The 20,146-nt window shown below is 43.6% G+C and overlaps 1 protein-coding gene across 1 annotated transcript in view; it reads right to left on the reverse strand.

Moving 5' to 3' along the window:
• Window positions 1–615: 615 nt before the first annotated feature.
• The window catches only part of Adamts18 (ADAM metallopeptidase with thrombospondin type 1 motif 18), a 151,257-nt gene continuing 131,726 nt past the window's right edge, over window positions 616–20,146 (reverse strand). Inside the window, exons 17-23 of the mRNA XM_021220096.1 lie at window positions 17,856–17,997; window positions 16,644–16,770; window positions 13,088–13,292; window positions 10,434–10,616; window positions 8,669–8,875; window positions 6,703–6,850; window positions 616–2,591 (exon numbers count right to left, since the gene is read on the reverse strand). Of these exons, the coding sequence (XP_021075755.1) occupies window positions 2,476–2,591; window positions 6,703–6,850; window positions 8,669–8,875; window positions 10,434–10,616; window positions 13,088–13,292; window positions 16,644–16,770; window positions 17,856–17,997 (1,128 nt within the window). The 3' untranslated portion in view covers window positions 616–2,475. The remainder of the gene's footprint in view (window positions 2,592–6,702; window positions 6,851–8,668; window positions 8,876–10,433; window positions 10,617–13,087; window positions 13,293–16,643; window positions 16,771–17,855; window positions 17,998–20,146) is intronic.

Below are 20,146 nucleotides of genomic sequence, written 5' to 3' on the forward strand. Positions count from 1 at the left end.
TCTTCATGGGTCTGATGACTAAAGTTTGGGAAACTTGATCATGTGGTGCTGTTTAATGTCTTCTTTTTTTCTTTTCTTATTCTATCCTGTAAATACTTTCTCTCCCTTTCATTTTGACACACTTCCCCAGAATGCCTTTTCAAATAGGAAGTAGCTTTGATGACTTTATCTTCAGTGATTTCCATATGCAAATGTTCATCTGCTCCGCATGGCAGAACAGGTCAGAACATCTCTCAGAACATCTCGTGTCTTGAGGTACTCACGTTTTTGTCCATCCATGTTTGTGGGGCTGCCCGTGTGTCAAAGCATGTGTGTGGAAATCAGAAGACCGCTTTCAGGGCTCAGTTCTTTCCTTCCACAGTGTGGGCTCCTGGGATTGAGCTCTGGTCACCAGGATTGGCATCAAGTCTCCCTTTACCAGCAGAGCTGTCTGACCATCTGACTGGCCCTAGATGCATCAGCATTGGACAGTTTACGTCCTGTGCAAAGGTACCAAATCCTTCTTAAAGTTCTTCCCTCACCCCTTAGTGACATAGCTGAGCTCCTGCAGCAACAGTTAGACAATTAACTCGGAAGCCACCCACTTCTCACTGACTTGGTCAAAAATTTAACAAATTTCAAAGACAAAGAAACAGAATACTTTATTATAAAACTTATAAAATAATTAAATATTACACATATATTTTGACTTTTTCTCTATAATCCATGTTTTTTTTTTTAATTCAACATTTTCCCTCAGAATATCATTTACTCAGAGAAGTGAGAACACATAAGAATAGGCTATTAATAAATTAATTCTTTCCCATAAAATAATAAAGTGATAATTATATAAAGTCAAATAACTCCCCACTTTTCATAGAGCAAGGGGAATGATAGTGTGGTTGTTTTGTTTTGTTTTGTTTTTCTCCTCATATCAAAATGCCTACTGAAAGGCCAATCCAAGAAGGCCAAGCTGTTACTCTTCACTGCCATGACTTGCAAGAGCTCATGGTTTCCACTGGGATGGGGACAAAAGGCTGTTAAATTTAACAGACCACTGTCTCACTAGTTCTGCTGAGCTGGCAAACCCCTGTTTGAACCAAGCCTCTGAGACGCAGTAAAATTGAGTGTACATTCATCAAAGAAGTTGGGGGGGGGTAGAATAGTATCATATAAACAAGCCCTGTAGAGCCACTTCTCAAAGAATTACAGGGGAGGTCACAGTCTTTTAAGTTACTTTGGTTTTGGCAAAAAAGCACGGTACTTTTCCAATTGAGAACAATTTTAAGCTTGTTAATGCCCATCAACAGCTGGCTCCCGACGATCGAAACTCTCATCTGAGACATGGTGGAGTGCTGTTACTCATGGAAAGATCTTGGCGAGTTGTAATTTATTAATGTTGCAAGAAGACAGATGGATTTTTCTCTAGCCACCGTGTTTTATTTTATTCTGTTTTTCCTTGTTGACCAAGTCCTGGGGTAAATTGAAACTTGTCAGTTGGAAGGAGAAAAAAAAAAAACCACAGGCAGCCTTTAATTTTCTAAGTGTTCCGATAATATGTGAGGAGCGTTATAAATGGTGGGCTTGTCCCTCCTTCAAGCATGCTATTTCACCAGTTGAGTGGCTATTTTTACCAAAAACGAGCATGTCACCAGTTCTTCTTCTCTAAGAACATTCCCTACCTCCCAAATTCCCATTCAATAAGCACCAAAAGTTACGAGGTCAATGTCGCATGAAGGGCATCATCAGTATTTGACATTTTTTTTGTTCCCCTTCAGGTATGAATTTGAATTCCATGGAGAACTTAAGTAGTCCATGTGGCCCTGCTTCCAGAATGTTACTGGGAATAATGTTTCAAAAGTTGTTAATTTCAGTCTTAGAGACTCACTCTAGGCAGAATATACTTGAAACCAAATAAAGACAACAACGCACACAAATAAAACATAAGATGAAGCTTGCCAGTCCAGCAGCAAGCACCCACTGAGCACCATTTGGTGTCAAGAGTCTGACACAAGAGATTCCAAGCAACTGTTAGAAAGAATATTCTATCCCTGTATTCGATGGCTCTGAGTCTCAGTCCTTGACCTGCATGAAACCTTAAAGACTCTTTGAAAAATAGATGTCTTTGCTGTTGAATCCTTTGATGTTCAAGAGTACGTATGTGGGAACAAAACCGATCCCAAAGTCAACGAAGTACCCACTTAGTCAAAATGAAAACTTAGGGCTTATCTCAGTACGCTCCATCTCTTGTCTTCCACATCACAGTGCAAATCAAAGGCCTTTTTTTTTTTTTTTCTAAGTTAGATTTGTCATCGCTTCTCATTGTCAAGTGCTTTGGAGTACCATGCGTTTCCAGGGGTCAGCTAAGGCGGCCGGTGGCTATCGGTCCATTCTTTAAACCCTATGGTATTTCTTCTGTGGTTTGTAGTCTTGATACGAAGACCAAGAGATGGACGGGTCAGGTCTTGGTCTGAGGAGGGTGAGGAGACCCCATGATCAGCTCTTCCTCGTGCATGATCTACAGCACTGCTTTCCATAAAATTTGTGGTTGCAGACTCCGTGCTGAGGGACCAGGTGACACCAGCTGAAGAAATCCACACAAGACGGGTCGTCTGAAAGGACAGAGAGCATTTAGCATAGTGGCTTAGACTTCCGGCCTTCTTATTAAGATGAGGGTCTACAGAACAGAGACTGAGGCTCACTGCCTTGTTCCTCCATGTGTTCTGCCCATGATACGTTTGGAGTTTGCCAGGGCAGGATTAAGATGCCAAAAGGGACTGTGTCTGTTAGCAAAATTTAAACAAGGGGGCAGTGTTAGAAAAACCAAAAAGCCATACCCAATAGGAGGACATGTCTACTTGTCTGAATATAACCTGGCAGTTAGTGCAGACATAAGGGTCCCAGGGAAGTTCCTTCCACAGGAGCACGTTTCAGTTGCTCTCCTCTTGCCTTTGGGTATACAGTAAAGACCCACAGCTCTCCTGACTCCTTTTGTGTGGGCCCCCCCCCCGCTTGGATTCTCTCTGTGACTCACACCCACCTACAGTTCCTTAAGTCCTGGGTTCTTGTCTCCTTCCATGCCTTTCTCCATTTCCCAGGAATCAAACCAGTTTCAGACACAAACCAGTTCCCCTGAGCCAGTCTTCCCATCCCTAAATCGTCTAAGGTATGGTGATTGCTGTACAGGCTGAAGCTTTAGGACCTGAAGCCTGCCTGCCTGCCGGCCGGCCCGCCCACCCGCCCGCCCGCATGCCTGCCTCCAACTACGCCAGGCTCTTTGCTGATCGGCAACACAACAGTGAGCTTGTAACTACCACTGTCCCCTTTACTGCCAGGCAGACTGTCCCTAACATTCCAGGCTAGTTTCTTCTTCTCTCCTCGGCCCGCACAACAAACCAGTCCACCACTTGTCCCTGCAGGGAGGGTCCTCACTCTTTTCTTTGCTTTTCTATACTCAAGTTACCCACCCTCCACATCATGTGGTAGCTAACGCTGTCTGTCCTCTAGAAGGCAAAAGCTTTGCCACCAGAGACTTGGTCTTGACTCCTCGTTGGTTTCTTTCCCCATACTTAAAAGAGTGCCAATCACAAAGCAGTTTCTAGATCCATATTTTTCTTAGTTACCAACGATCTTTAGACTTAGAACACTGTTGTCACTTTGTGTTGGCTTGAGCATCAAGTTCCTTCTCACAGGTTTCAAAATTCTTACTGAACAATAAGCTCTGGGTAGCAAAAGATTTACTTTTGTATTTGTTAAGTCCTGTTCTTCAGTTCAACAGAAATACAAGTGCTGTCTAAATTTTTTTTTTTGGAAAAATTAACCACAGTGGCTAAAATAATCAAATTAAAGCATATGGTATAGGCACTTAGGTTTAAAGGTGGGGTGAGATATTCTTTTCTTTCCAATGACTTCTGGAGATACACACACTAAGTGTTGATAACTTTTACCTGCTGGTAAATGATATGAGAGAAATAACAGTAACAACAGTATTTTTTTAAATCAGTGTATGGAAGAATGGAGTTTAATTCCCTGAAATGGACACTCTTACAGGCTGGGCATTGGGTACCAGAAACCTGGTTTGAGATATACTAACTAGGTTCATGTTTCAAGTCAGATATTAAAATGAAGATTCAAGCATATTCCATTTGCCCAGTGTATACGTATGTACATATACCGACGCACATACATGAGTTCAATTATTATATATGTGTTTACCTCTGATGGCCCAGATCAGGTAGTGTGTATCTCTGTACCTTAATCATTCTATTTATAGATTATTCTGTTGGCACAATGGAAGTTTTGGAAGATAATATAGGCCACTGGAACTATGGTCCTACCTTGATGGTCACCTATAGCTGTGTTCTTTTGAGAGCAGGTCCCTATACCTCAGGATATCTTTGAACTTATACGTATAGGTATGCTTTTGCCTCTGCCTCCTAAGGGTTGCGATTGTAGGCACTTACTACTATTTCTTGACTAACCTCACACCATGGTATCAACTCTCCCCTTTAAAAACATTTTAAAATTATGTGTGAGTGCTCTTTCTAGATGTGACTATGCACCACGTGCATGCAATGCCCATAGAGGCCAGAAGGTGGCATCGGATTCCCTGAAACTGGAGTTTCATGGTTATGAACTGTCATGCGGGTGCTGGGAATTGACTCTGATCCTTTGGAAGAGCAGTTAGTGCTTTTAACCCCTGAGCCATCTCTCCTATGATCAGAATGGAATTTTAACACAGCATATAATCTGGGGCCATGGACCTCATGTAGGCGAGAAGGCAGAGTGAGAAAGGTCAACATGCTATGTGTGTATGATCCCTTCTTTGCTTCGTGAATGTTTGATGATAAGAACAGTTATGAATGGCTGGGTGTCTGAGATATGAACCAGGCTTACATTGTGGAGGCTGATGTAGGAGCCTTCTCTCCACTCCAAACATGCTGAAAAGCAGCAAGCACCATTGGCTAAGTCTTCAAAATCCACCCAGCTTTTCAACCTTCCTTAGAAACTCCTCCATCTCTCCTTGGATAGCAGCAGCTACCTCTCCAGGAGGAGATCCTGTTCTCATTCTACTCCAGGTGACCCATGGTCATGACCTAACAGACCCCATGGTTTTCCACCTTAACTGGCTAAATCTGATGTCTCTATGATGACCTATAAGGCCCCTGTGCCTCTACAGTCCTCAGCTCTGCTTCTACTCCAAGTATCTTTCTGTTCCTTTGTATTTGCCTTTTCCTCTGCTAGGCCCTCTTTGAAAGTTGCTTTCAATTCTGACATCTGACTTGACCGTTCTGTCAAGCTGTCTTCCGCATCTCTTTCTCAACGTGGGTATTTGTTGTGTTGTCCCTCACAAGGCTCTGTGATCATCAAGAGCTTCAGAATAGGACCCTGCTTGCTATATTCATTTAAAGTCCTGGGGATACAAGGTAAGTTCTTAGTGACTTCAATATGACCAGATAAAGGGTATAACCACGCCATAGGTACCATTGTTCAATTACTCCATACTTAGTGGCCTTTGTAAGCCAGGGAAGTATCAGATGCTAACAAGACAACTCTGACATGATTTTGCCTCTCACGGGCCTGCCTGAGAGGTGCTCCCAGGACTAGCCAGAGTACTAAGGGGTCACATTTCCTTCTAGGGTGGTCTGTCTCCAGAGACAGACAGGGTGGAGATGGGGGGCTGTTCCCTATCACTCTAAAATACTAAATCTCCTCCAAGTAGAATCCCCACTATCGATTACAGATGATCCTGTTTCAGCAGCCTCTATATCCCACAGTCACTCAGCCTCAGGTAGGAAAGACCAGGGAAGAATACCCATGTCCTGAGCCGCCAATCACCTGCAGCTGAGACAGGAAGTGACACAGGAGGACTGGCTGGGCAGAGGGAGGGGCTAACTGACAGCACCAAGTATTATTCACCACAGATTGGACAAAGTGGGCTGAGAGACACGGCAGCCTTGGGAAGCCCGTGATTGGGTGAAACAGAAAAGAAATCCTAGCAGTCGTGTGCGGCAAAAAGACTTTGATCTGACTGAGAGCTTTGTCCCAGTGTTTTCTGGACTACTGTAAAGTGACGTGGATTTCTAAGCAAGCCTCTGATCTACCCATGAGCACCCGATGCTCTGTACTTGAACCAACTAAGAACACCGTCATTTTAATGGGTTGTAAGTTCCCTGTCTTGCCAGTGAAAATGTGAGCTCCTTCGGGGGAAATTTTGTTTACCTTAATTTTTGCTAACCAGTGCAAATATAACCTTTTGAGGGGGGGTCTCATGTAGCCCAGGCTGGCCTAAGACTTACTATGTAGCCAAGGATGACTCCAGCCCTCCTGACTTCACCTCCTAAAGGCTGGAATTATGGGTGTGCACAGTTATATGCCTAGTTTTTCTGTCATGCTGGAATGGAACATGGGGATTTGTGCATGTTAGGCACGGATGCCACCAACCGAGCTACATCTCACACTCCAGATATTTCGTCTTAAAAAGGAAGAGTGGTGATATGACCTGAGATCGAATCACTGAAAAACTTCACTGAGTGAACTGCTTCCTTCAGACCATGCAAACAAGATGGTGGTGACCAGAACCGCCCCAGATTTGGGCTTGCACAAGGGTAAGCACGTAGTCCCGTGGATGCTGAGTGGGGTCAGGGTGCCAAAGAGTTGTAATGAGCTGTGGGAAAGCTTTCTTCAAACTGGTGAAGTTAATGGGGGCAAAGGATCCCTTACCTCTCTTTTCGGGAGCTGGACAGAAGTTGGTGTTACAGGCTCTGAGCACCGGAGGCTTCTGATGGAGCAGACAACTTGAAGAAGGCCGGCCTTGCTGCATGCAGTGGACAGATCGAGTCTGGACCCCTCCCCCGCAGGTTACTGTACACTGTCAAGGAAAGAGAGATAAGGGAGTTTTATACCTGTTCAGTTGGACAGCATCCTTTCTGAGGTCGGCGGCATCAAACAGTCTTGGAAGCACAATATTCAGGACCAAGATGCCTGCCATCTGCAGCCAGGTCTAGGCATACAGGCCAAGTCTATTCAGCCCAGTGTGAGCTGTGTGGTCTATCAGAAAAATCTTGAACAAAGGCGATGGTATCGCCCGAGAATGTGTGTCCCCAGTTAAGGGGTTCATCAGGAGGTAGGCTCCAGAAATGCCTTAAAAACTCAGAAACAAATCCAGACATGGCCAGAGATGGAGTCCCAGAAACCCAGGAAACCTCAGCCAGATGCCAGAATAGATGGGATTAGTTTGAAACGGGGACCATAAAGGACTATATACTATAGTCGGAGACACTTTGGGATGGTGCTTAGCCAGGTTTTCAGGTAGCATGGTACCAAACAGCCAGGGACTTTTAGTGTCCAATTAAAAAAATCTAGGCTCCAAGTTTCTTTTTGTCCCCAACGGCTACAGGAAGAGTTGATGGATCTTCAGCAGAAGGACAGACAAGGATATACTGGGGGAGGGGCAACACTGTCAATAGATCATTGCTCTGTTGCTTTATAATGGAACTTCGGGCAGCTGACAGCATCATTTCATACAAATACTGCTCTGTGGCCTGGTGTTTGGTAGGAAAGAGGAATTATCAGTTATGAATTATTCCAACATTCAAATACAGACATATGATTTCCACCAAATTGTCTGACTCTAATGTGATATATATATATATATATATATATACACATACATATATACATATACATACATATACACATATATATGTGTGTGTGTACACATACAGATATATGATAAGCATTTAGGTATAAATCAGCCTTTATTATACAAAAACAGGTGTCTGAGGAGGAAACATCTGGCTTCCTGACATTTGTTGCCTAACTTCTGACCATATTTACTTGTTCAGATAAAAGTATATGATTCCCTGTGTAAAAATGTCTTTATATTAATTACATGTAGTAGTGTGTTTCACAAACCATAAAAAAGAATTTGTAAAGATTAAAATACAGTTACAAAACTTAAGAAGCCTATGACTCTCTGTGTGTGTATTTTACCATGCCTAGTCGATTAGACATATTCAATCCCCTTACATTGGTGATTAATTCTCAGGTCCTGCTTTGTACCTTTCAGTGTTATACACAGGTGCCACCAGGGTGTGGTGAGCAGCTTCAGTTGAGTGCTGCAGTCTCGATGTCTCAAGGACCTCAACGTAGCTTCCAGTTCTTATGGAACCCAACAAGTGACCCCAAGAAAATACGTCTCTATCAGCTGATGGCTGAACATTCTTACCCTTACCTTCCTTGTCCACAAAATTGTCACGATAATGGCTAACACAAGAAATAATGCAAATATGGAATGAGAAAGTACATGTAGACCATGAACAGAAAGCACAGGCAGGGGCTGGCAAAATTTAGGGTGTGTCCTTTGGAAACATGTTGCTCTAGCAATCAGGAAGTAGGGGTAGAAAGCAGCATGCTCGAAGTGATGGTTTCAAACGGCAGCAATTAGCAGTTACTGTGAGTACACTGTCACAGGCTTTCTATTCAATGCTTTATTTATTTTTCCAATTTTCTAGGTCTAAAATTATGGTTGCCAGACCTGCCCAGGCTCATATAGAGAGGGTGGGATAGCTCAAATGATGCCAACCATCCCAACTCTATACAGCGGGACAGTGGTTGATGGGCTAAGTATGATACCCCTCTGCTCCATCTCACTTGACCATCAGCCTCCTAAATTTCATGCACCAACCTGTTGCCATGGTGATGAATACCAGCTCGCCACCGCCATGCTGTACACTGGGCAAGCCCTTTGGTTGCAGGTTTCTTCCAGTTCTAGGTGTGGCTTCTTAATGTTGCGGCATCTCCTCTCCGGGAATGTTATCAGTTTCCCCTGCAAGGTCTTCTCGACGCACTTCGGCTCTCTCTTCCTCACACCCAAGCCACAGGTTGCAGAACACTAGGAGCCCAGAAAGGAGGTGTGTCAGAGCGCACACAGAGCTCCACAGTCAAATCTGCTGAGCTGTGTAGCCACGTAGCCACGCAGTGTCAACGACATGATACAGCAGCCAAGTCCCTCCGCTTACAGAGGGGGAAATCAAAGGCTGGAGCATTGACGTCATTTTTCTCTGGTTAGAAAGAGAGATCCCTACTCATCAGGAAGGCTGAGGTACCACGTGGATGCGTGAGGCTGAGGCCACTGGTTGACTCACTTTGTCAAGGCCCCGTGCCTTATCTTGTAATAATTTAAAATACTCTTGATTTCGCCTCAGCCTCCATCCTTGGAGCTGGGTTTGTACTGGAGTAGGGGAGACTACTTGAGACCTCTCTTGAGGAATGGAGAATTTGAGCCATGGAACTAAAATGATCCAGTCGGAACCATTTTAGATCGAATAGCTGTCTACCTTTATATTTACCTGTGTCCATCTTGGTTAGATGTCACCTCGTGCTTCTCCACACATGTCCCAGTTCCCAAATAATGATTCAGAGGCTTTTTTATGAATACATGTGTAGGACCATAAGCTTTGGTCATTCCATGGCTAACTCATCACTTACGTAACCCGTTTAAGCTTTTCTATGTTTGCCACAAGGCTAGTTACCCCTCAGTTTCACGGGGCCAACTTCCTCAGAGTCTAGGTGGATCATCTGCCTCTGATTATCTATCTTTCTCCTGGAACTCCCATCTTGTATTTCCTGACTTTTGCTAATAGGCTCTCGGCTTTTTTATTGACAGGTGATGCACTACACACTGCACAACAGCAATTATCCCAACGGTTAGATCTAGTCTAACCGTGTGTTACACCAGGGAGGGAAAGAGAGAAGTCTGAAAGAGAACTGACTGTTTTAAACTATCAGGCAATGTACAGGGTCTTGATAAAGTGAACCTTTCAATGTATCAGTGTAAGTATTATAAAATATGGAGGTGATATGTTAGCGCCATTGTAAAGATGAAGAAGCTGGAGCTCTAGCTCAATGTTACCTGCATGGTGCATATTGATGGCTGGTAGCAAAGAGGGCACATTTTTCATTTAGGCATTTTACAGTAATACTTCTATAAAATGATGGAGAGAAGACAGGGATTCTGTAGGATTCCATTCATGATGCGGCCAGTGCTTAATGCATAAGAACAGAAGTACATTGTAGGAACAGATGTGTGGTCCCCAAGCTCCTTACAGTAGGTGATGCTCACTGTCAGATTTAAAAACTAGATTTAAAACCACCTAGGAACCGTAGCCCTGCAGTTTCCAGAGAGGTTGTAATGAGGGGGAAGATCCACATTAAATGTGGGTGCTGCTACCATATGGGTTGGGCTCCTGAACTGGGTAAAGTAAGAATTTGCTAAAGCACGTGGGCACCGGCCATCATCTCTCTACGTTTTGTAACCATGGAAACAAGAAACAGCAATAGGGAAGCCCCTGGCACATGTATGCACAGAAAGGAGCCATGTGAGTGTGGGAGAGGGAGGGAGCAATTATGACATTACCCACCCCCACCCACTTTTGTGCCTAAACTCATACCTCACTCCACGCAGAGGCGACCCACTGGAGCCTGTTGTTTTTGGGGCACCGTCCCAGCACACAGCCCTCCTGTGCCTCGGGTCTGGGGCTGCTGGAGCACAGGCTCTCTGGGAGTGTCTCCGCTGCAGGGCTTTTACAAAGGACCTCACGCCTCCTCACTCCTCGTCCACAGGTCTTGGAACACTTGAGAAGAAGGAGAAGACATGCCATTTGCACCCATTTCAGATGGGTTTCAGTTGGGTACACACTAAGAATATAGTAATGGCATATTTAGCTCCCTCTTGAAGCATCTGAGTACCCGAGGCTGCCAGATGAGTCTAGCAGTCTGAGGATGAACTAAGCTCATCATTGCAAAGGTTTTTTATTATCAGGCACAGGGTATGTTATACCAGAACTTGTCTTCCTCTGTCTGCCATGGAAGTTTGTCTGAGGAGTATTACTGTGCCAGCACAGAATGCACAGTAGAAATATATACACACACTCAGCGAGGATGTGAATGACAGTGTCAAGAAGAGCAAAATTCATACTCCTAAGAACTTGCCCTTGGGGCATGGTGCTTACTACCAGACAGAGGATACAAGCACTTGTCAAATATTTCTGAAGAACTTTGTACAATCCAAATCACTCCCCTGGGAAGTGTACTTATTTTCTTCTAAGACCTTTCTATTTTGGCTTTCCTGAGAATTCTGTAAACCAGATAAGATGGCAGAAAGTTTCCCCAGAGCAGCTAAAAACTTTTAAAGATCTCTCAGAAGACTGGTTCTACACAGGGACTGTCTTGGAGGGCTCTATCACTCTGTTGATCTGTGAAGTCATCTTTTCTCTCAGACCAAATGAGATGTGGCCTCTGGTACCTAAATAATAGGCTGGGCAGAGTCCTACATGGGCCTAGGGACCACTGTAAATTCTCATTCATCTCCTGACTAGTACATCCTGTGATAGCTGGAACTTTGAAACATACACAGCATGATAGATTTCAGGTTACAAATTGGCCCACATAGCATACGACAGTCCATCAACTTTCTGAGTTCATTGCTATCATTCTCTTCAAAAGAAACACTTGAGGACTGAAGCCCAGCTGCTAAGAAACAGGCATGAGCTAATAAGTGAGTTAGAAACCTGAGCCCTTGAACCTATCACTGCTCTCTCACGTATAATTCCTGAGCAGTTAATAAAAATCTTAATTTTGTTTGCAATATTTTCAGAAGAGCAAAGTATATCCATTGGTCGAAGAAGAAATTGATTTGTTGTCATGACCTGTGTTGTGTCTAAGAGCTGAACAGCTTGTGGAAATGAATTCTGTTTTCGTGTTCATCCTGAAACGACTCAAGACAGGTCTGGTCTTTCCAATTCAACTTTAAAAAGAGAAAACCATTCAAAATATTTCCATGTGAAAGCTTGAATACTTTAAGATGTGCTGGACACTCTGCAGCACCCATTTAGGTTGGTCCATGCACATCATACACACATGGCTCCATCAGCCCTCCATTTGCAATTCTCAATTGAAAAGAAACATTGATTCCACATCATATCCTACTAAGATTTACTCCACGCTATAAACAAGTGTTTTCCTCTTTTTTGCATGGGTCCATTCTTATGTTCAATATTTTCCTGCCTACTCTTAGATCCTTGTTCCCTATAAAGTACAATCTTACTTTAATTAAAAAATCTTCCCCTAGTCTTTTCTGGGGAATTTGGTGGTGCATTGTTAAACTTGATAAGAAATATACTTCCTTTGGGAGAGAACAGAATTTAAGCCGTTTAATTTAAGGGGCCGTTTGCCACTAACTAGCATTATGGTACATGCCTTATCCTACACTTATCTCACTTTAGCCACCTACACAGGCTAAGATGAAGTGCTGAAGGTAGGGAAAGCCTGGTACTTATCCTGTGTTGTGGGGAGCTCTCTGGGTCCCAGGGGATGTTTGCCTCTGTGTTCTAGATGCCAGTAGGGCCCATTCACTTCCAAGATGTCTCTGAGATGAACAAGCTCCCAGAAGAAGATATCTGCTTTTACAAGACATTTGCAGGCAATTCCTACCCTTTGCCTCTTCTGTCCCCATGGTGCTACCTGTGCCTTGTGACAACTGCAGACCAGGTGCCATTTCTTATGTATGCTTTTAGCTCTACATCTTTGCCACTGAAGCAAAAATTACATCTTTTTCCTTTATCTTGTTCTCTGTGTCCCCTCTCATTCATTCATTCATTCATTCATTCATTCATTCATTCATTCATTCAGTATGCATAGAGGTCATCTGATAACTTACAGGAATTGTGTGGGTAATGGGGTTTGTTTTCAGGTGCTGGGCCTGGTGGCAAGTGCCTTACCAATGGAGCCATATCTCTAGTAGCCAGGACTGAGCGCCAATCCCCTTCTATCTATATTCATAGGCTGGCCTAAATAGTTTCCATGCTAATTTCTGGACTACTAAGGAAGAGTCTTAGCTCTGGTATAAGAGGTCCAAGACTTCCAGTCAGATAAGAACCATTAAACTGGTACTAGCTGAAATGGAGATTCTCAGGCACTGCCTTATTCATTCACCATGAAGATGCACATTGCTGAGCGCCCCACAGGCTGCAAAGTCATCTGTGTTTCCACCATCTTGGTTTATCGTGCAGACCAAAATCAGTGCTTCCAAAGCAGTGCTAGTTACCTGAGACCAGGGGCCGGGGCTCCACTCCGGAGGGCAGGCATGGCTGTTGCAGACTTGAACCTGAGTGGGCGTGCTCACTGGACAGAGCGAATGCAGCACTGCCTCCTCTTTCTGGAAGGGCTTCTTCTGCACGCACCTTATCTTGCGGCTCTGCTGGCCGCCGGCACAGGACTTGCTGCATGTGCTCCACTCTCCTGGCAACCAACTTTCAGAGGGGACCAAAATTACTTCCTGTAGAGTCAAGGCTTGATCATACCGCTCAAGCAGCTATTGGGAAAGACTTAACCACCTAGGAAAGGCCTCTGGTCCTTTTTATAAGCAATCGGGGCCACACCCACTAACTGTTCTCTTATGGCTGTTGGATCAGACACCTGGTTGGGATAGCAGGCGTGCTGTAAGGAGGCACATTTAATCACCACAAGGTTCTGGAAGACAAAATATGCATCCTAGCCTAGCAACACATTCTGCTCTCTGAGCAATTCATCTAAGCAGATTGACCGAGCTTCTAACTCTGTGTCAGGGACCTAGGCGCTGGCTGGGGTTGGAAATACGAGTGAGGTCACAGTCTTCCCATAAGGGAGCTTACTACACAGTGGAACCGTGGATGTGCGCATCAAGACAAGGCTGGCTCATAAGCACTGTGACCCAGATTGACAAAAGTACAACCACGAGGCTAGTGGAAGTGTAAGCAGAAGGCGGGGCGAGTGGGAGAGGTCACACTTCGGAGGAGGAGACTCTAGGAAGCTCTAAGTGAGCAGCTCCTCACATGCCTTTTCTAGGTGGCCTTATAACTTACTGGTGGGGCAGACATCTCACCTCACATCATTTATTTAAAGATGGCTAGATAAGGCTTCCCAGAACGTAATGCATGGATGCCCATCTACGGGAACAATGACTCTTTTTCAAGACTTCCTTCTGACTGATTGAAACAGCATGATTTACAGATATTAAAAAGAGCCAGTAGGTAATGGCTGCTACATATCTGACTTGCAGTGATGGTGTCTACAGGTTATCTTGGATATGAATATGTAAGTACTGATGATATTTAGTAAATAAAACCAAATCAGTTGCTCATTGTGCTGTGTGTTAGGCTTCTACAATTTCATTTCCTTCCTTAATCTTATTTCTTCCCTCTGTCTAGTTTTCATCTGTAGTGGTTTGAATATTCTTGGCCCAGGGAGTGGCACTATTTGGGGGTGTGGTCTTGCTGGAGGAAGTGGGTCACTGTGGGCATGGGCTTTATGATGCTCATCCTAGCTCCCTGGAAGCCAGTCTTCTCCTGTTTGCCTTCAGAACAAGATGTGAACTCTCAGATCCTTCTGCACCATGCCTGCCTGGGGCTACCATGTTCCTGCCTTGATGATAATGCACTGAACCTCTGAACCTGTAAGCCAGCCCCATTTAAATGTTGTTCTTATAAGAGTTGCCTTGGTCATGGTGTCTGTGCACAGTAGTAAAACCCTAACTAAGATACCGTGTCACATCTGTGTGAAATAAAGCCCTTCAGTCTACAGAGTCAAGCAGAAAAAAAATCCACACCATCCTGTTTTTAAGTCAATGACAATGTATCTAATAAAATAATCCCTCATATTTATATATTTTTTTGTAATTTAGAATATCTTTTAAAAAATAGTATGAAATTGCTAGTTTCACCATTTGCCTACTCGAATGGTGTTTTGGTTTGTTTTGTTTTTGTTTGTTTTGTTTGTTTTTGAACTCAAGTTCTTGCCTTTTTGTGGCAAATAGGATGGGTTGCACATATACTGGGAAGAGCATCACACAGGGACTTTTGGGTGGCACGCTTGGCTTTCTGTGATTGACTCCCAGGCTACATTTTCAACTGAGTTCGCTGTCATCTACTTCTACCCCCGGCACAGACCCCAGGTTGTCCATTTCATCCCTTCCTGCTAATACCTAGCGTTTTACAGCACAGGGCTTTGCATCCCAGGCCCTTCTGTGCTTATCCATCATTTCCGTTCTCCCATGGGAGGTTGTTGCTGATGACTGGGACCATATCCTGTCCCCCCCCTACACCACAATGCTCACAGCTCAGAGCCTGCTAATGATATGCTTCATGCAGTAAAAGTAACAGAGTCTGACCGGGAGGTTCCCTTGTCCCCAAGCTTCTCAGAGTCCAGAGCCGCCTTTCTAATCTATGCTTGGAGAAGAGCAAGTCTCCTAACTGAATGTACTGACACTGAGCAAGGGCAGAGAACAACAGAGAGGGAGAGGGCAGAGGAACCCACCCGTGACACCAGCTTCCCTCCGCAGACCCTGCAAGGGGTTGTTCTGATTCCAGACAACAAGCTTTTCTTCCCAGAACGGCACACAGGTTTCAGTGGACTCTAGAAGTTCTGGATGTTCTAGAACTAGAAGTTCTAGTTCAGCATGCTCCTTGCATAGAGATATGTACCAAAGAGTCCCTTTCCCCGGCCAGGTGGTCTAACTGGTGATAGGAGGAATATATATCATCTTGCCAATCAGTGTTGTGAGTCTGTATGTATACGTTAGGACACATCCCACACCTAGTTCCCCTAAAGAACAGACGAACTCAGGATAGTCAAGAACATTTTCTATTAAATGCATCTTGGAAAAAAAAAGGAAAGTCTACAGAAGCCCTCTCCCCATGCCCTCTTCTCTTTGTAGACATGATTAGCTTCAGGATCTACGAGAAACTGGGCTTGCAGGATTGTTGGGTATTTGAAACCCCAAATAATTAGGAAAATGAAATGAAATTATATATATATATATATATATATATATATACACACACACACACACACACACACACACACACACACACATGTGGGAGCACACACACACAACACCATGTCCCTTACTAAAACGATCTGTGCGACCCCTGATGACTTCACCACTGCTTTTTAGAAGTATATTTGGTTTAAGATAAATCACCTAAGAAGGGACTCCAGTTGGCCCGGAAGCTTACTTAGATTCATTCCCTGCCCCCCACCCCGAATACCCTTGAGGGACAGGCATTCACTTGGCCTTTACCTCTCCAGCTTGCATCTGACTACCGTGCAATTTGTATCTTTGGTTTCCTGGGCTTCGTTACTGTCATTCTGCATGCTTGGATGACCTGTGTAAAAGTTAGGCAACACCCACCTTGAACTAATACAGGATGGTGTGTCAGTTAAATATCTGCCTGATTCCATTCTGGAAAGAGGATGGTCTCTTCCAAAGTTAAAATGGGGGGAGGGGGAGTCTGTGGCTATGGCTCAGTTAGCGAGCGCTGGCTTGGTAAGCATGAGACCCTTGGTCTAACTCTTACTACTGTCTGGGGAAGAAAAACTTAATTTACACATCAAGCTTCCAGAGCAAAGCATAGGTAAGTATCTAATATGTCTAATTCATATTTTTAGGTCTTGTGATCCAACTTCAGCCGTTTTTCTTTTCCAGACTTTTATATTAAATATTGTGTTTATATTTGAATCCCTCCCAACTGGAAGTATTGGCAGGGGGATTTTCATTTCGTCTTACCAGTAACAACGTTGTAGGAGAACACATACAAGCAAGGAGACATTTGCAGACGACTTACTAGGCTGGGCAGGAGAAAGCGTTGCATATCTTGGGCTCTGTTGCTGGCTTGGTTCTTACACTACAGAATGAAGAATTGACTTGGGTGTTTTCATCTCGTAAGCAAATGGCCTTGATGCTTATGTAACCTAGTAAGACACTAGAAGTTACACAGTGAAGCACACTGACAACCCATTTAATTTAGTTTCCCAGCTTAGTTTGGGGTCAATCAGCGTTCTGGTATCCCACTTAAGACATGGAATCCACATATTTTGTGAAAATGGTTCCCTTGGATACAATTTCAACCCATTGGAATTCCATTTATTCCCCAAGATAATAATAGGCTTTATACTTTAGTAATTTTAATATATGCTTTTAATTTTCAAGTGGACTCTAGAACCATCAAGTGATAGATACTATTTGCAACAAAGTAACCATAAAATGAAATGTCCCAGGAAACTTGGACATAAATCGTACAGGTCTAAATGGAAAATATTTATATCAATAAAACAGTAGTGAGATGACTGGAGAGATGGCTTAGCGGTTATCTTTCTCTTGCCTCTAGAGGGTTTGATTCCCAGCATCTATACATCAGCTCTGCAAGGCCAGTTCCAGGCAGTTCTGGTGTCCTCTCCTACCCTCTGTGGGCACTGCCCACATGTAGGACACAGTCATATAGAGCAGCAAAATACTTCCACATGTAAGATTTAAGCCATTAGTGAATTATACGTGAAAGCCCTAATATGCCCCTTTACCATGAGGTGATGTAAATATAGGTAAAAAGTTAAACTCTGAATATCCATCCATTCATACCTCCCAGCTTATGACTGGTCTGTGTAAATATTTGTTTTAGCGGAACCATATGGACTGGTTCCCAGTATTTAAAATTCCCCACCAGAGGCACACATTTCTTTGTAAATACTCATGTTTAGCCTCCAGATAGGGAGCATGGCTTGACTTTGAATTGTTCCTTGTTTTTCATTTATATGGGTTCTTTTCCCCCTTGAAACAGCATCTGACACATGATTAATATGTCACTCTCTGTTTATGACTGACAATCAGCTCCATTCCTCAGCTAAAAAAAAAAAAAAAAAAAAAAAAAAAAAAAAATTGTTTCCTAGAGACATGGATCTAAACTGCTCTGCGGTTCCCAAGAGTTCATGGTGTCCTTCCATAGCCGGGATCAAACCTGTGAGCAGGGATGAGCTGGGAAGCAGAGCAGGAAGCCAGTTACCTCCGCCGCAGGTGACTGAACAGTCAGACTGTACTGTGTGCCAGGTGTGGTGGTATCTCTTGGTGGCTGGCTGAGTTACATTCACGACCTTGGGAAGCGCATACTTCCAAGTGATCCCCGGATTCTTGCCTTGTGTCAGAATCTGCATAAGGTGAGATAAAACTTAAGAGCTCAGCATACTAGCCAGACTGCAGAAATCTTGTTGACCATTTTAAAGATATTTTATATGTCAGTTTGGTCCTAAAGTCAGGTCATTTCTTGTTCCCAAGAATGTTACATGATAATTTCTTTTAAAGGCTTCCCGTGACACTTTAAACCATTAGACTTGCTAGGATCAAAACTGGAGTAGATAGATGCTGAGAAACCCAATTTGGTGCTTTCTGTAATCATGTAAAAGTAAAGGTATCACCATCAATCATGCAAATGAGCCTTTACAATGAAGGCTAAGGGGTCAGCAGGATGCTCAGCAGCTGTAGGTGTGATCTGGACTGCCTAAATGCATCCCTGGGAGATGCATGATGGTAGGAGAGAACAGAGTCTACAAAGTTATCCTTGGACCTCCACCGCTCACTCCCACATGGGAGAGTGTGTATATATATGTGCACGCACACACACACACACACACACACACACACAAATAATACAGTCAAGAAAGGTCATATCATTGGGTCTGAACCTTAAGCAAAACACATACCCACGAGTGTTCCATGGATAATAGTTACTCAATGAGCGTGTCTCTATACTGATCATAAACTGACCTATAAACCTTTATGATTGAAGCCTAGCACAGAATAAGCGTGCCTTCAAATTATAGTACATCCCAGTCTGAGTTGCCTGTCCCTACTGTACAGTCCAAGTAGGGTTCCGATAGAATCTTCAAAGATGGTTTGCAAAGAGAAAGTATCTACACACTATGTCTAAATGGAACGGTCACATGGACTGGATAGATGGCTTAGTGGTTATAAACATATGTCGCCTTTGCACAAAACCCTGATCCAGTTCCCAGCATCCTTGCTGGGTGGCTCATAACTGCCTGTAACTAACTACAGCTTCAAGGGAATCAATATACACTTCTGGCCTCTTCAGGTACCAGCATTCATGTGTGCAAATACACAAATGCACAGGCAGAGACACAGACATGCACACACACACACACACACACACACACACACACATTCAGACATATCTATATAATTTAAAAATAAAATAAGCCACAATAGAGTCAATATATAGTATAAGGGGGTTAATTTAAAAAATAGATTAGACTCAAGGCTAATCTGACCCCATATGTGTGCTGTGACTCCTAGCAAGCTGTGGCCTGTGGGTCTCCTTTGTTCTGCCAGCATTTTCTGTATCATATTCCTCCAACAACTCTACAATGCTGTCTTTTTTCTTCATAAAAAGAATGTGTACAAGATCACACAAATGACTAGATTTAAATAAAATCTTCAAAAAGAAAGAGAGAGAAAGAAAGAAAAGAAAGAAAAGAAAGGAAGAAAGACCAATGCCATCTCTAACCTTCTTTATGATGTGGGCAAACACTCTCTGGGTGTCCTCTCTCTTAAACCGTTCCCTTTTTTTTTCTCTCTCAAGCTCAATTCATGAATATAAATAACTGGTTTTCTCCTACCCCATGAGTCTTGTGGAAAATTCTTCACCACCAGAACTGGGCAGGCACACTCCGGAGGCAAAGGCTACAGCCAGTTAAAAATAGGAACCCCTGGTCTCTGTCTGTTGGGATCCCACCTCAATTAAAGTTGGCTTGGGTGGTACTGCACCGCTGTGCCATACTGCTCTTTGGCATGTTACCACAGGGTTTCATATTGCTGGTAGATTAAATGTCTCCAGAAGCATTGTCTACCACTGTAGGGAACATGGTGTGAACATCACACAGTAGTATAACCAAACCAGTCCTGTAGTCCTCTAGACAGAGTCACGTAAACGGATGGCTCTTTATTACCCCCATCACTACACTTTATCAGAAATGAAACCGATACACCACACAACAGGAAGAACCATTAGCATGAACTAAATGAGATTCTCACTAGCTGCCAATAAAAATGTCCTGCTCTCCTTGTTTGGCCTTTTTTTTTTTTTTCCTCTGTGTTTCTGCTAATTTTCTGGTGTCAGATTAAGTAAATTCAGACAAGTCACAGTCAAGCTAGAATTGGAAGAGCAGATCTATATTCAGAAACAGTGATGGTTTTGTGTACTCAACCCAACCCAGAATCATCTGCAAAGAGAGTCTCAGTGAGGGATTGTCTGGAGCAGGTTGACCTGTGTGCATGTCT

This window comes from Mus pahari, chromosome 20 (genome assembly GCF_900095145.1).
Source record: "Mus pahari chromosome 20, PAHARI_EIJ_v1.1, whole genome shotgun sequence".
In the NCBI taxonomy this organism is placed as follows: Eukaryota; Metazoa; Chordata; class Mammalia; order Rodentia; family Muridae; genus Mus; species Mus pahari.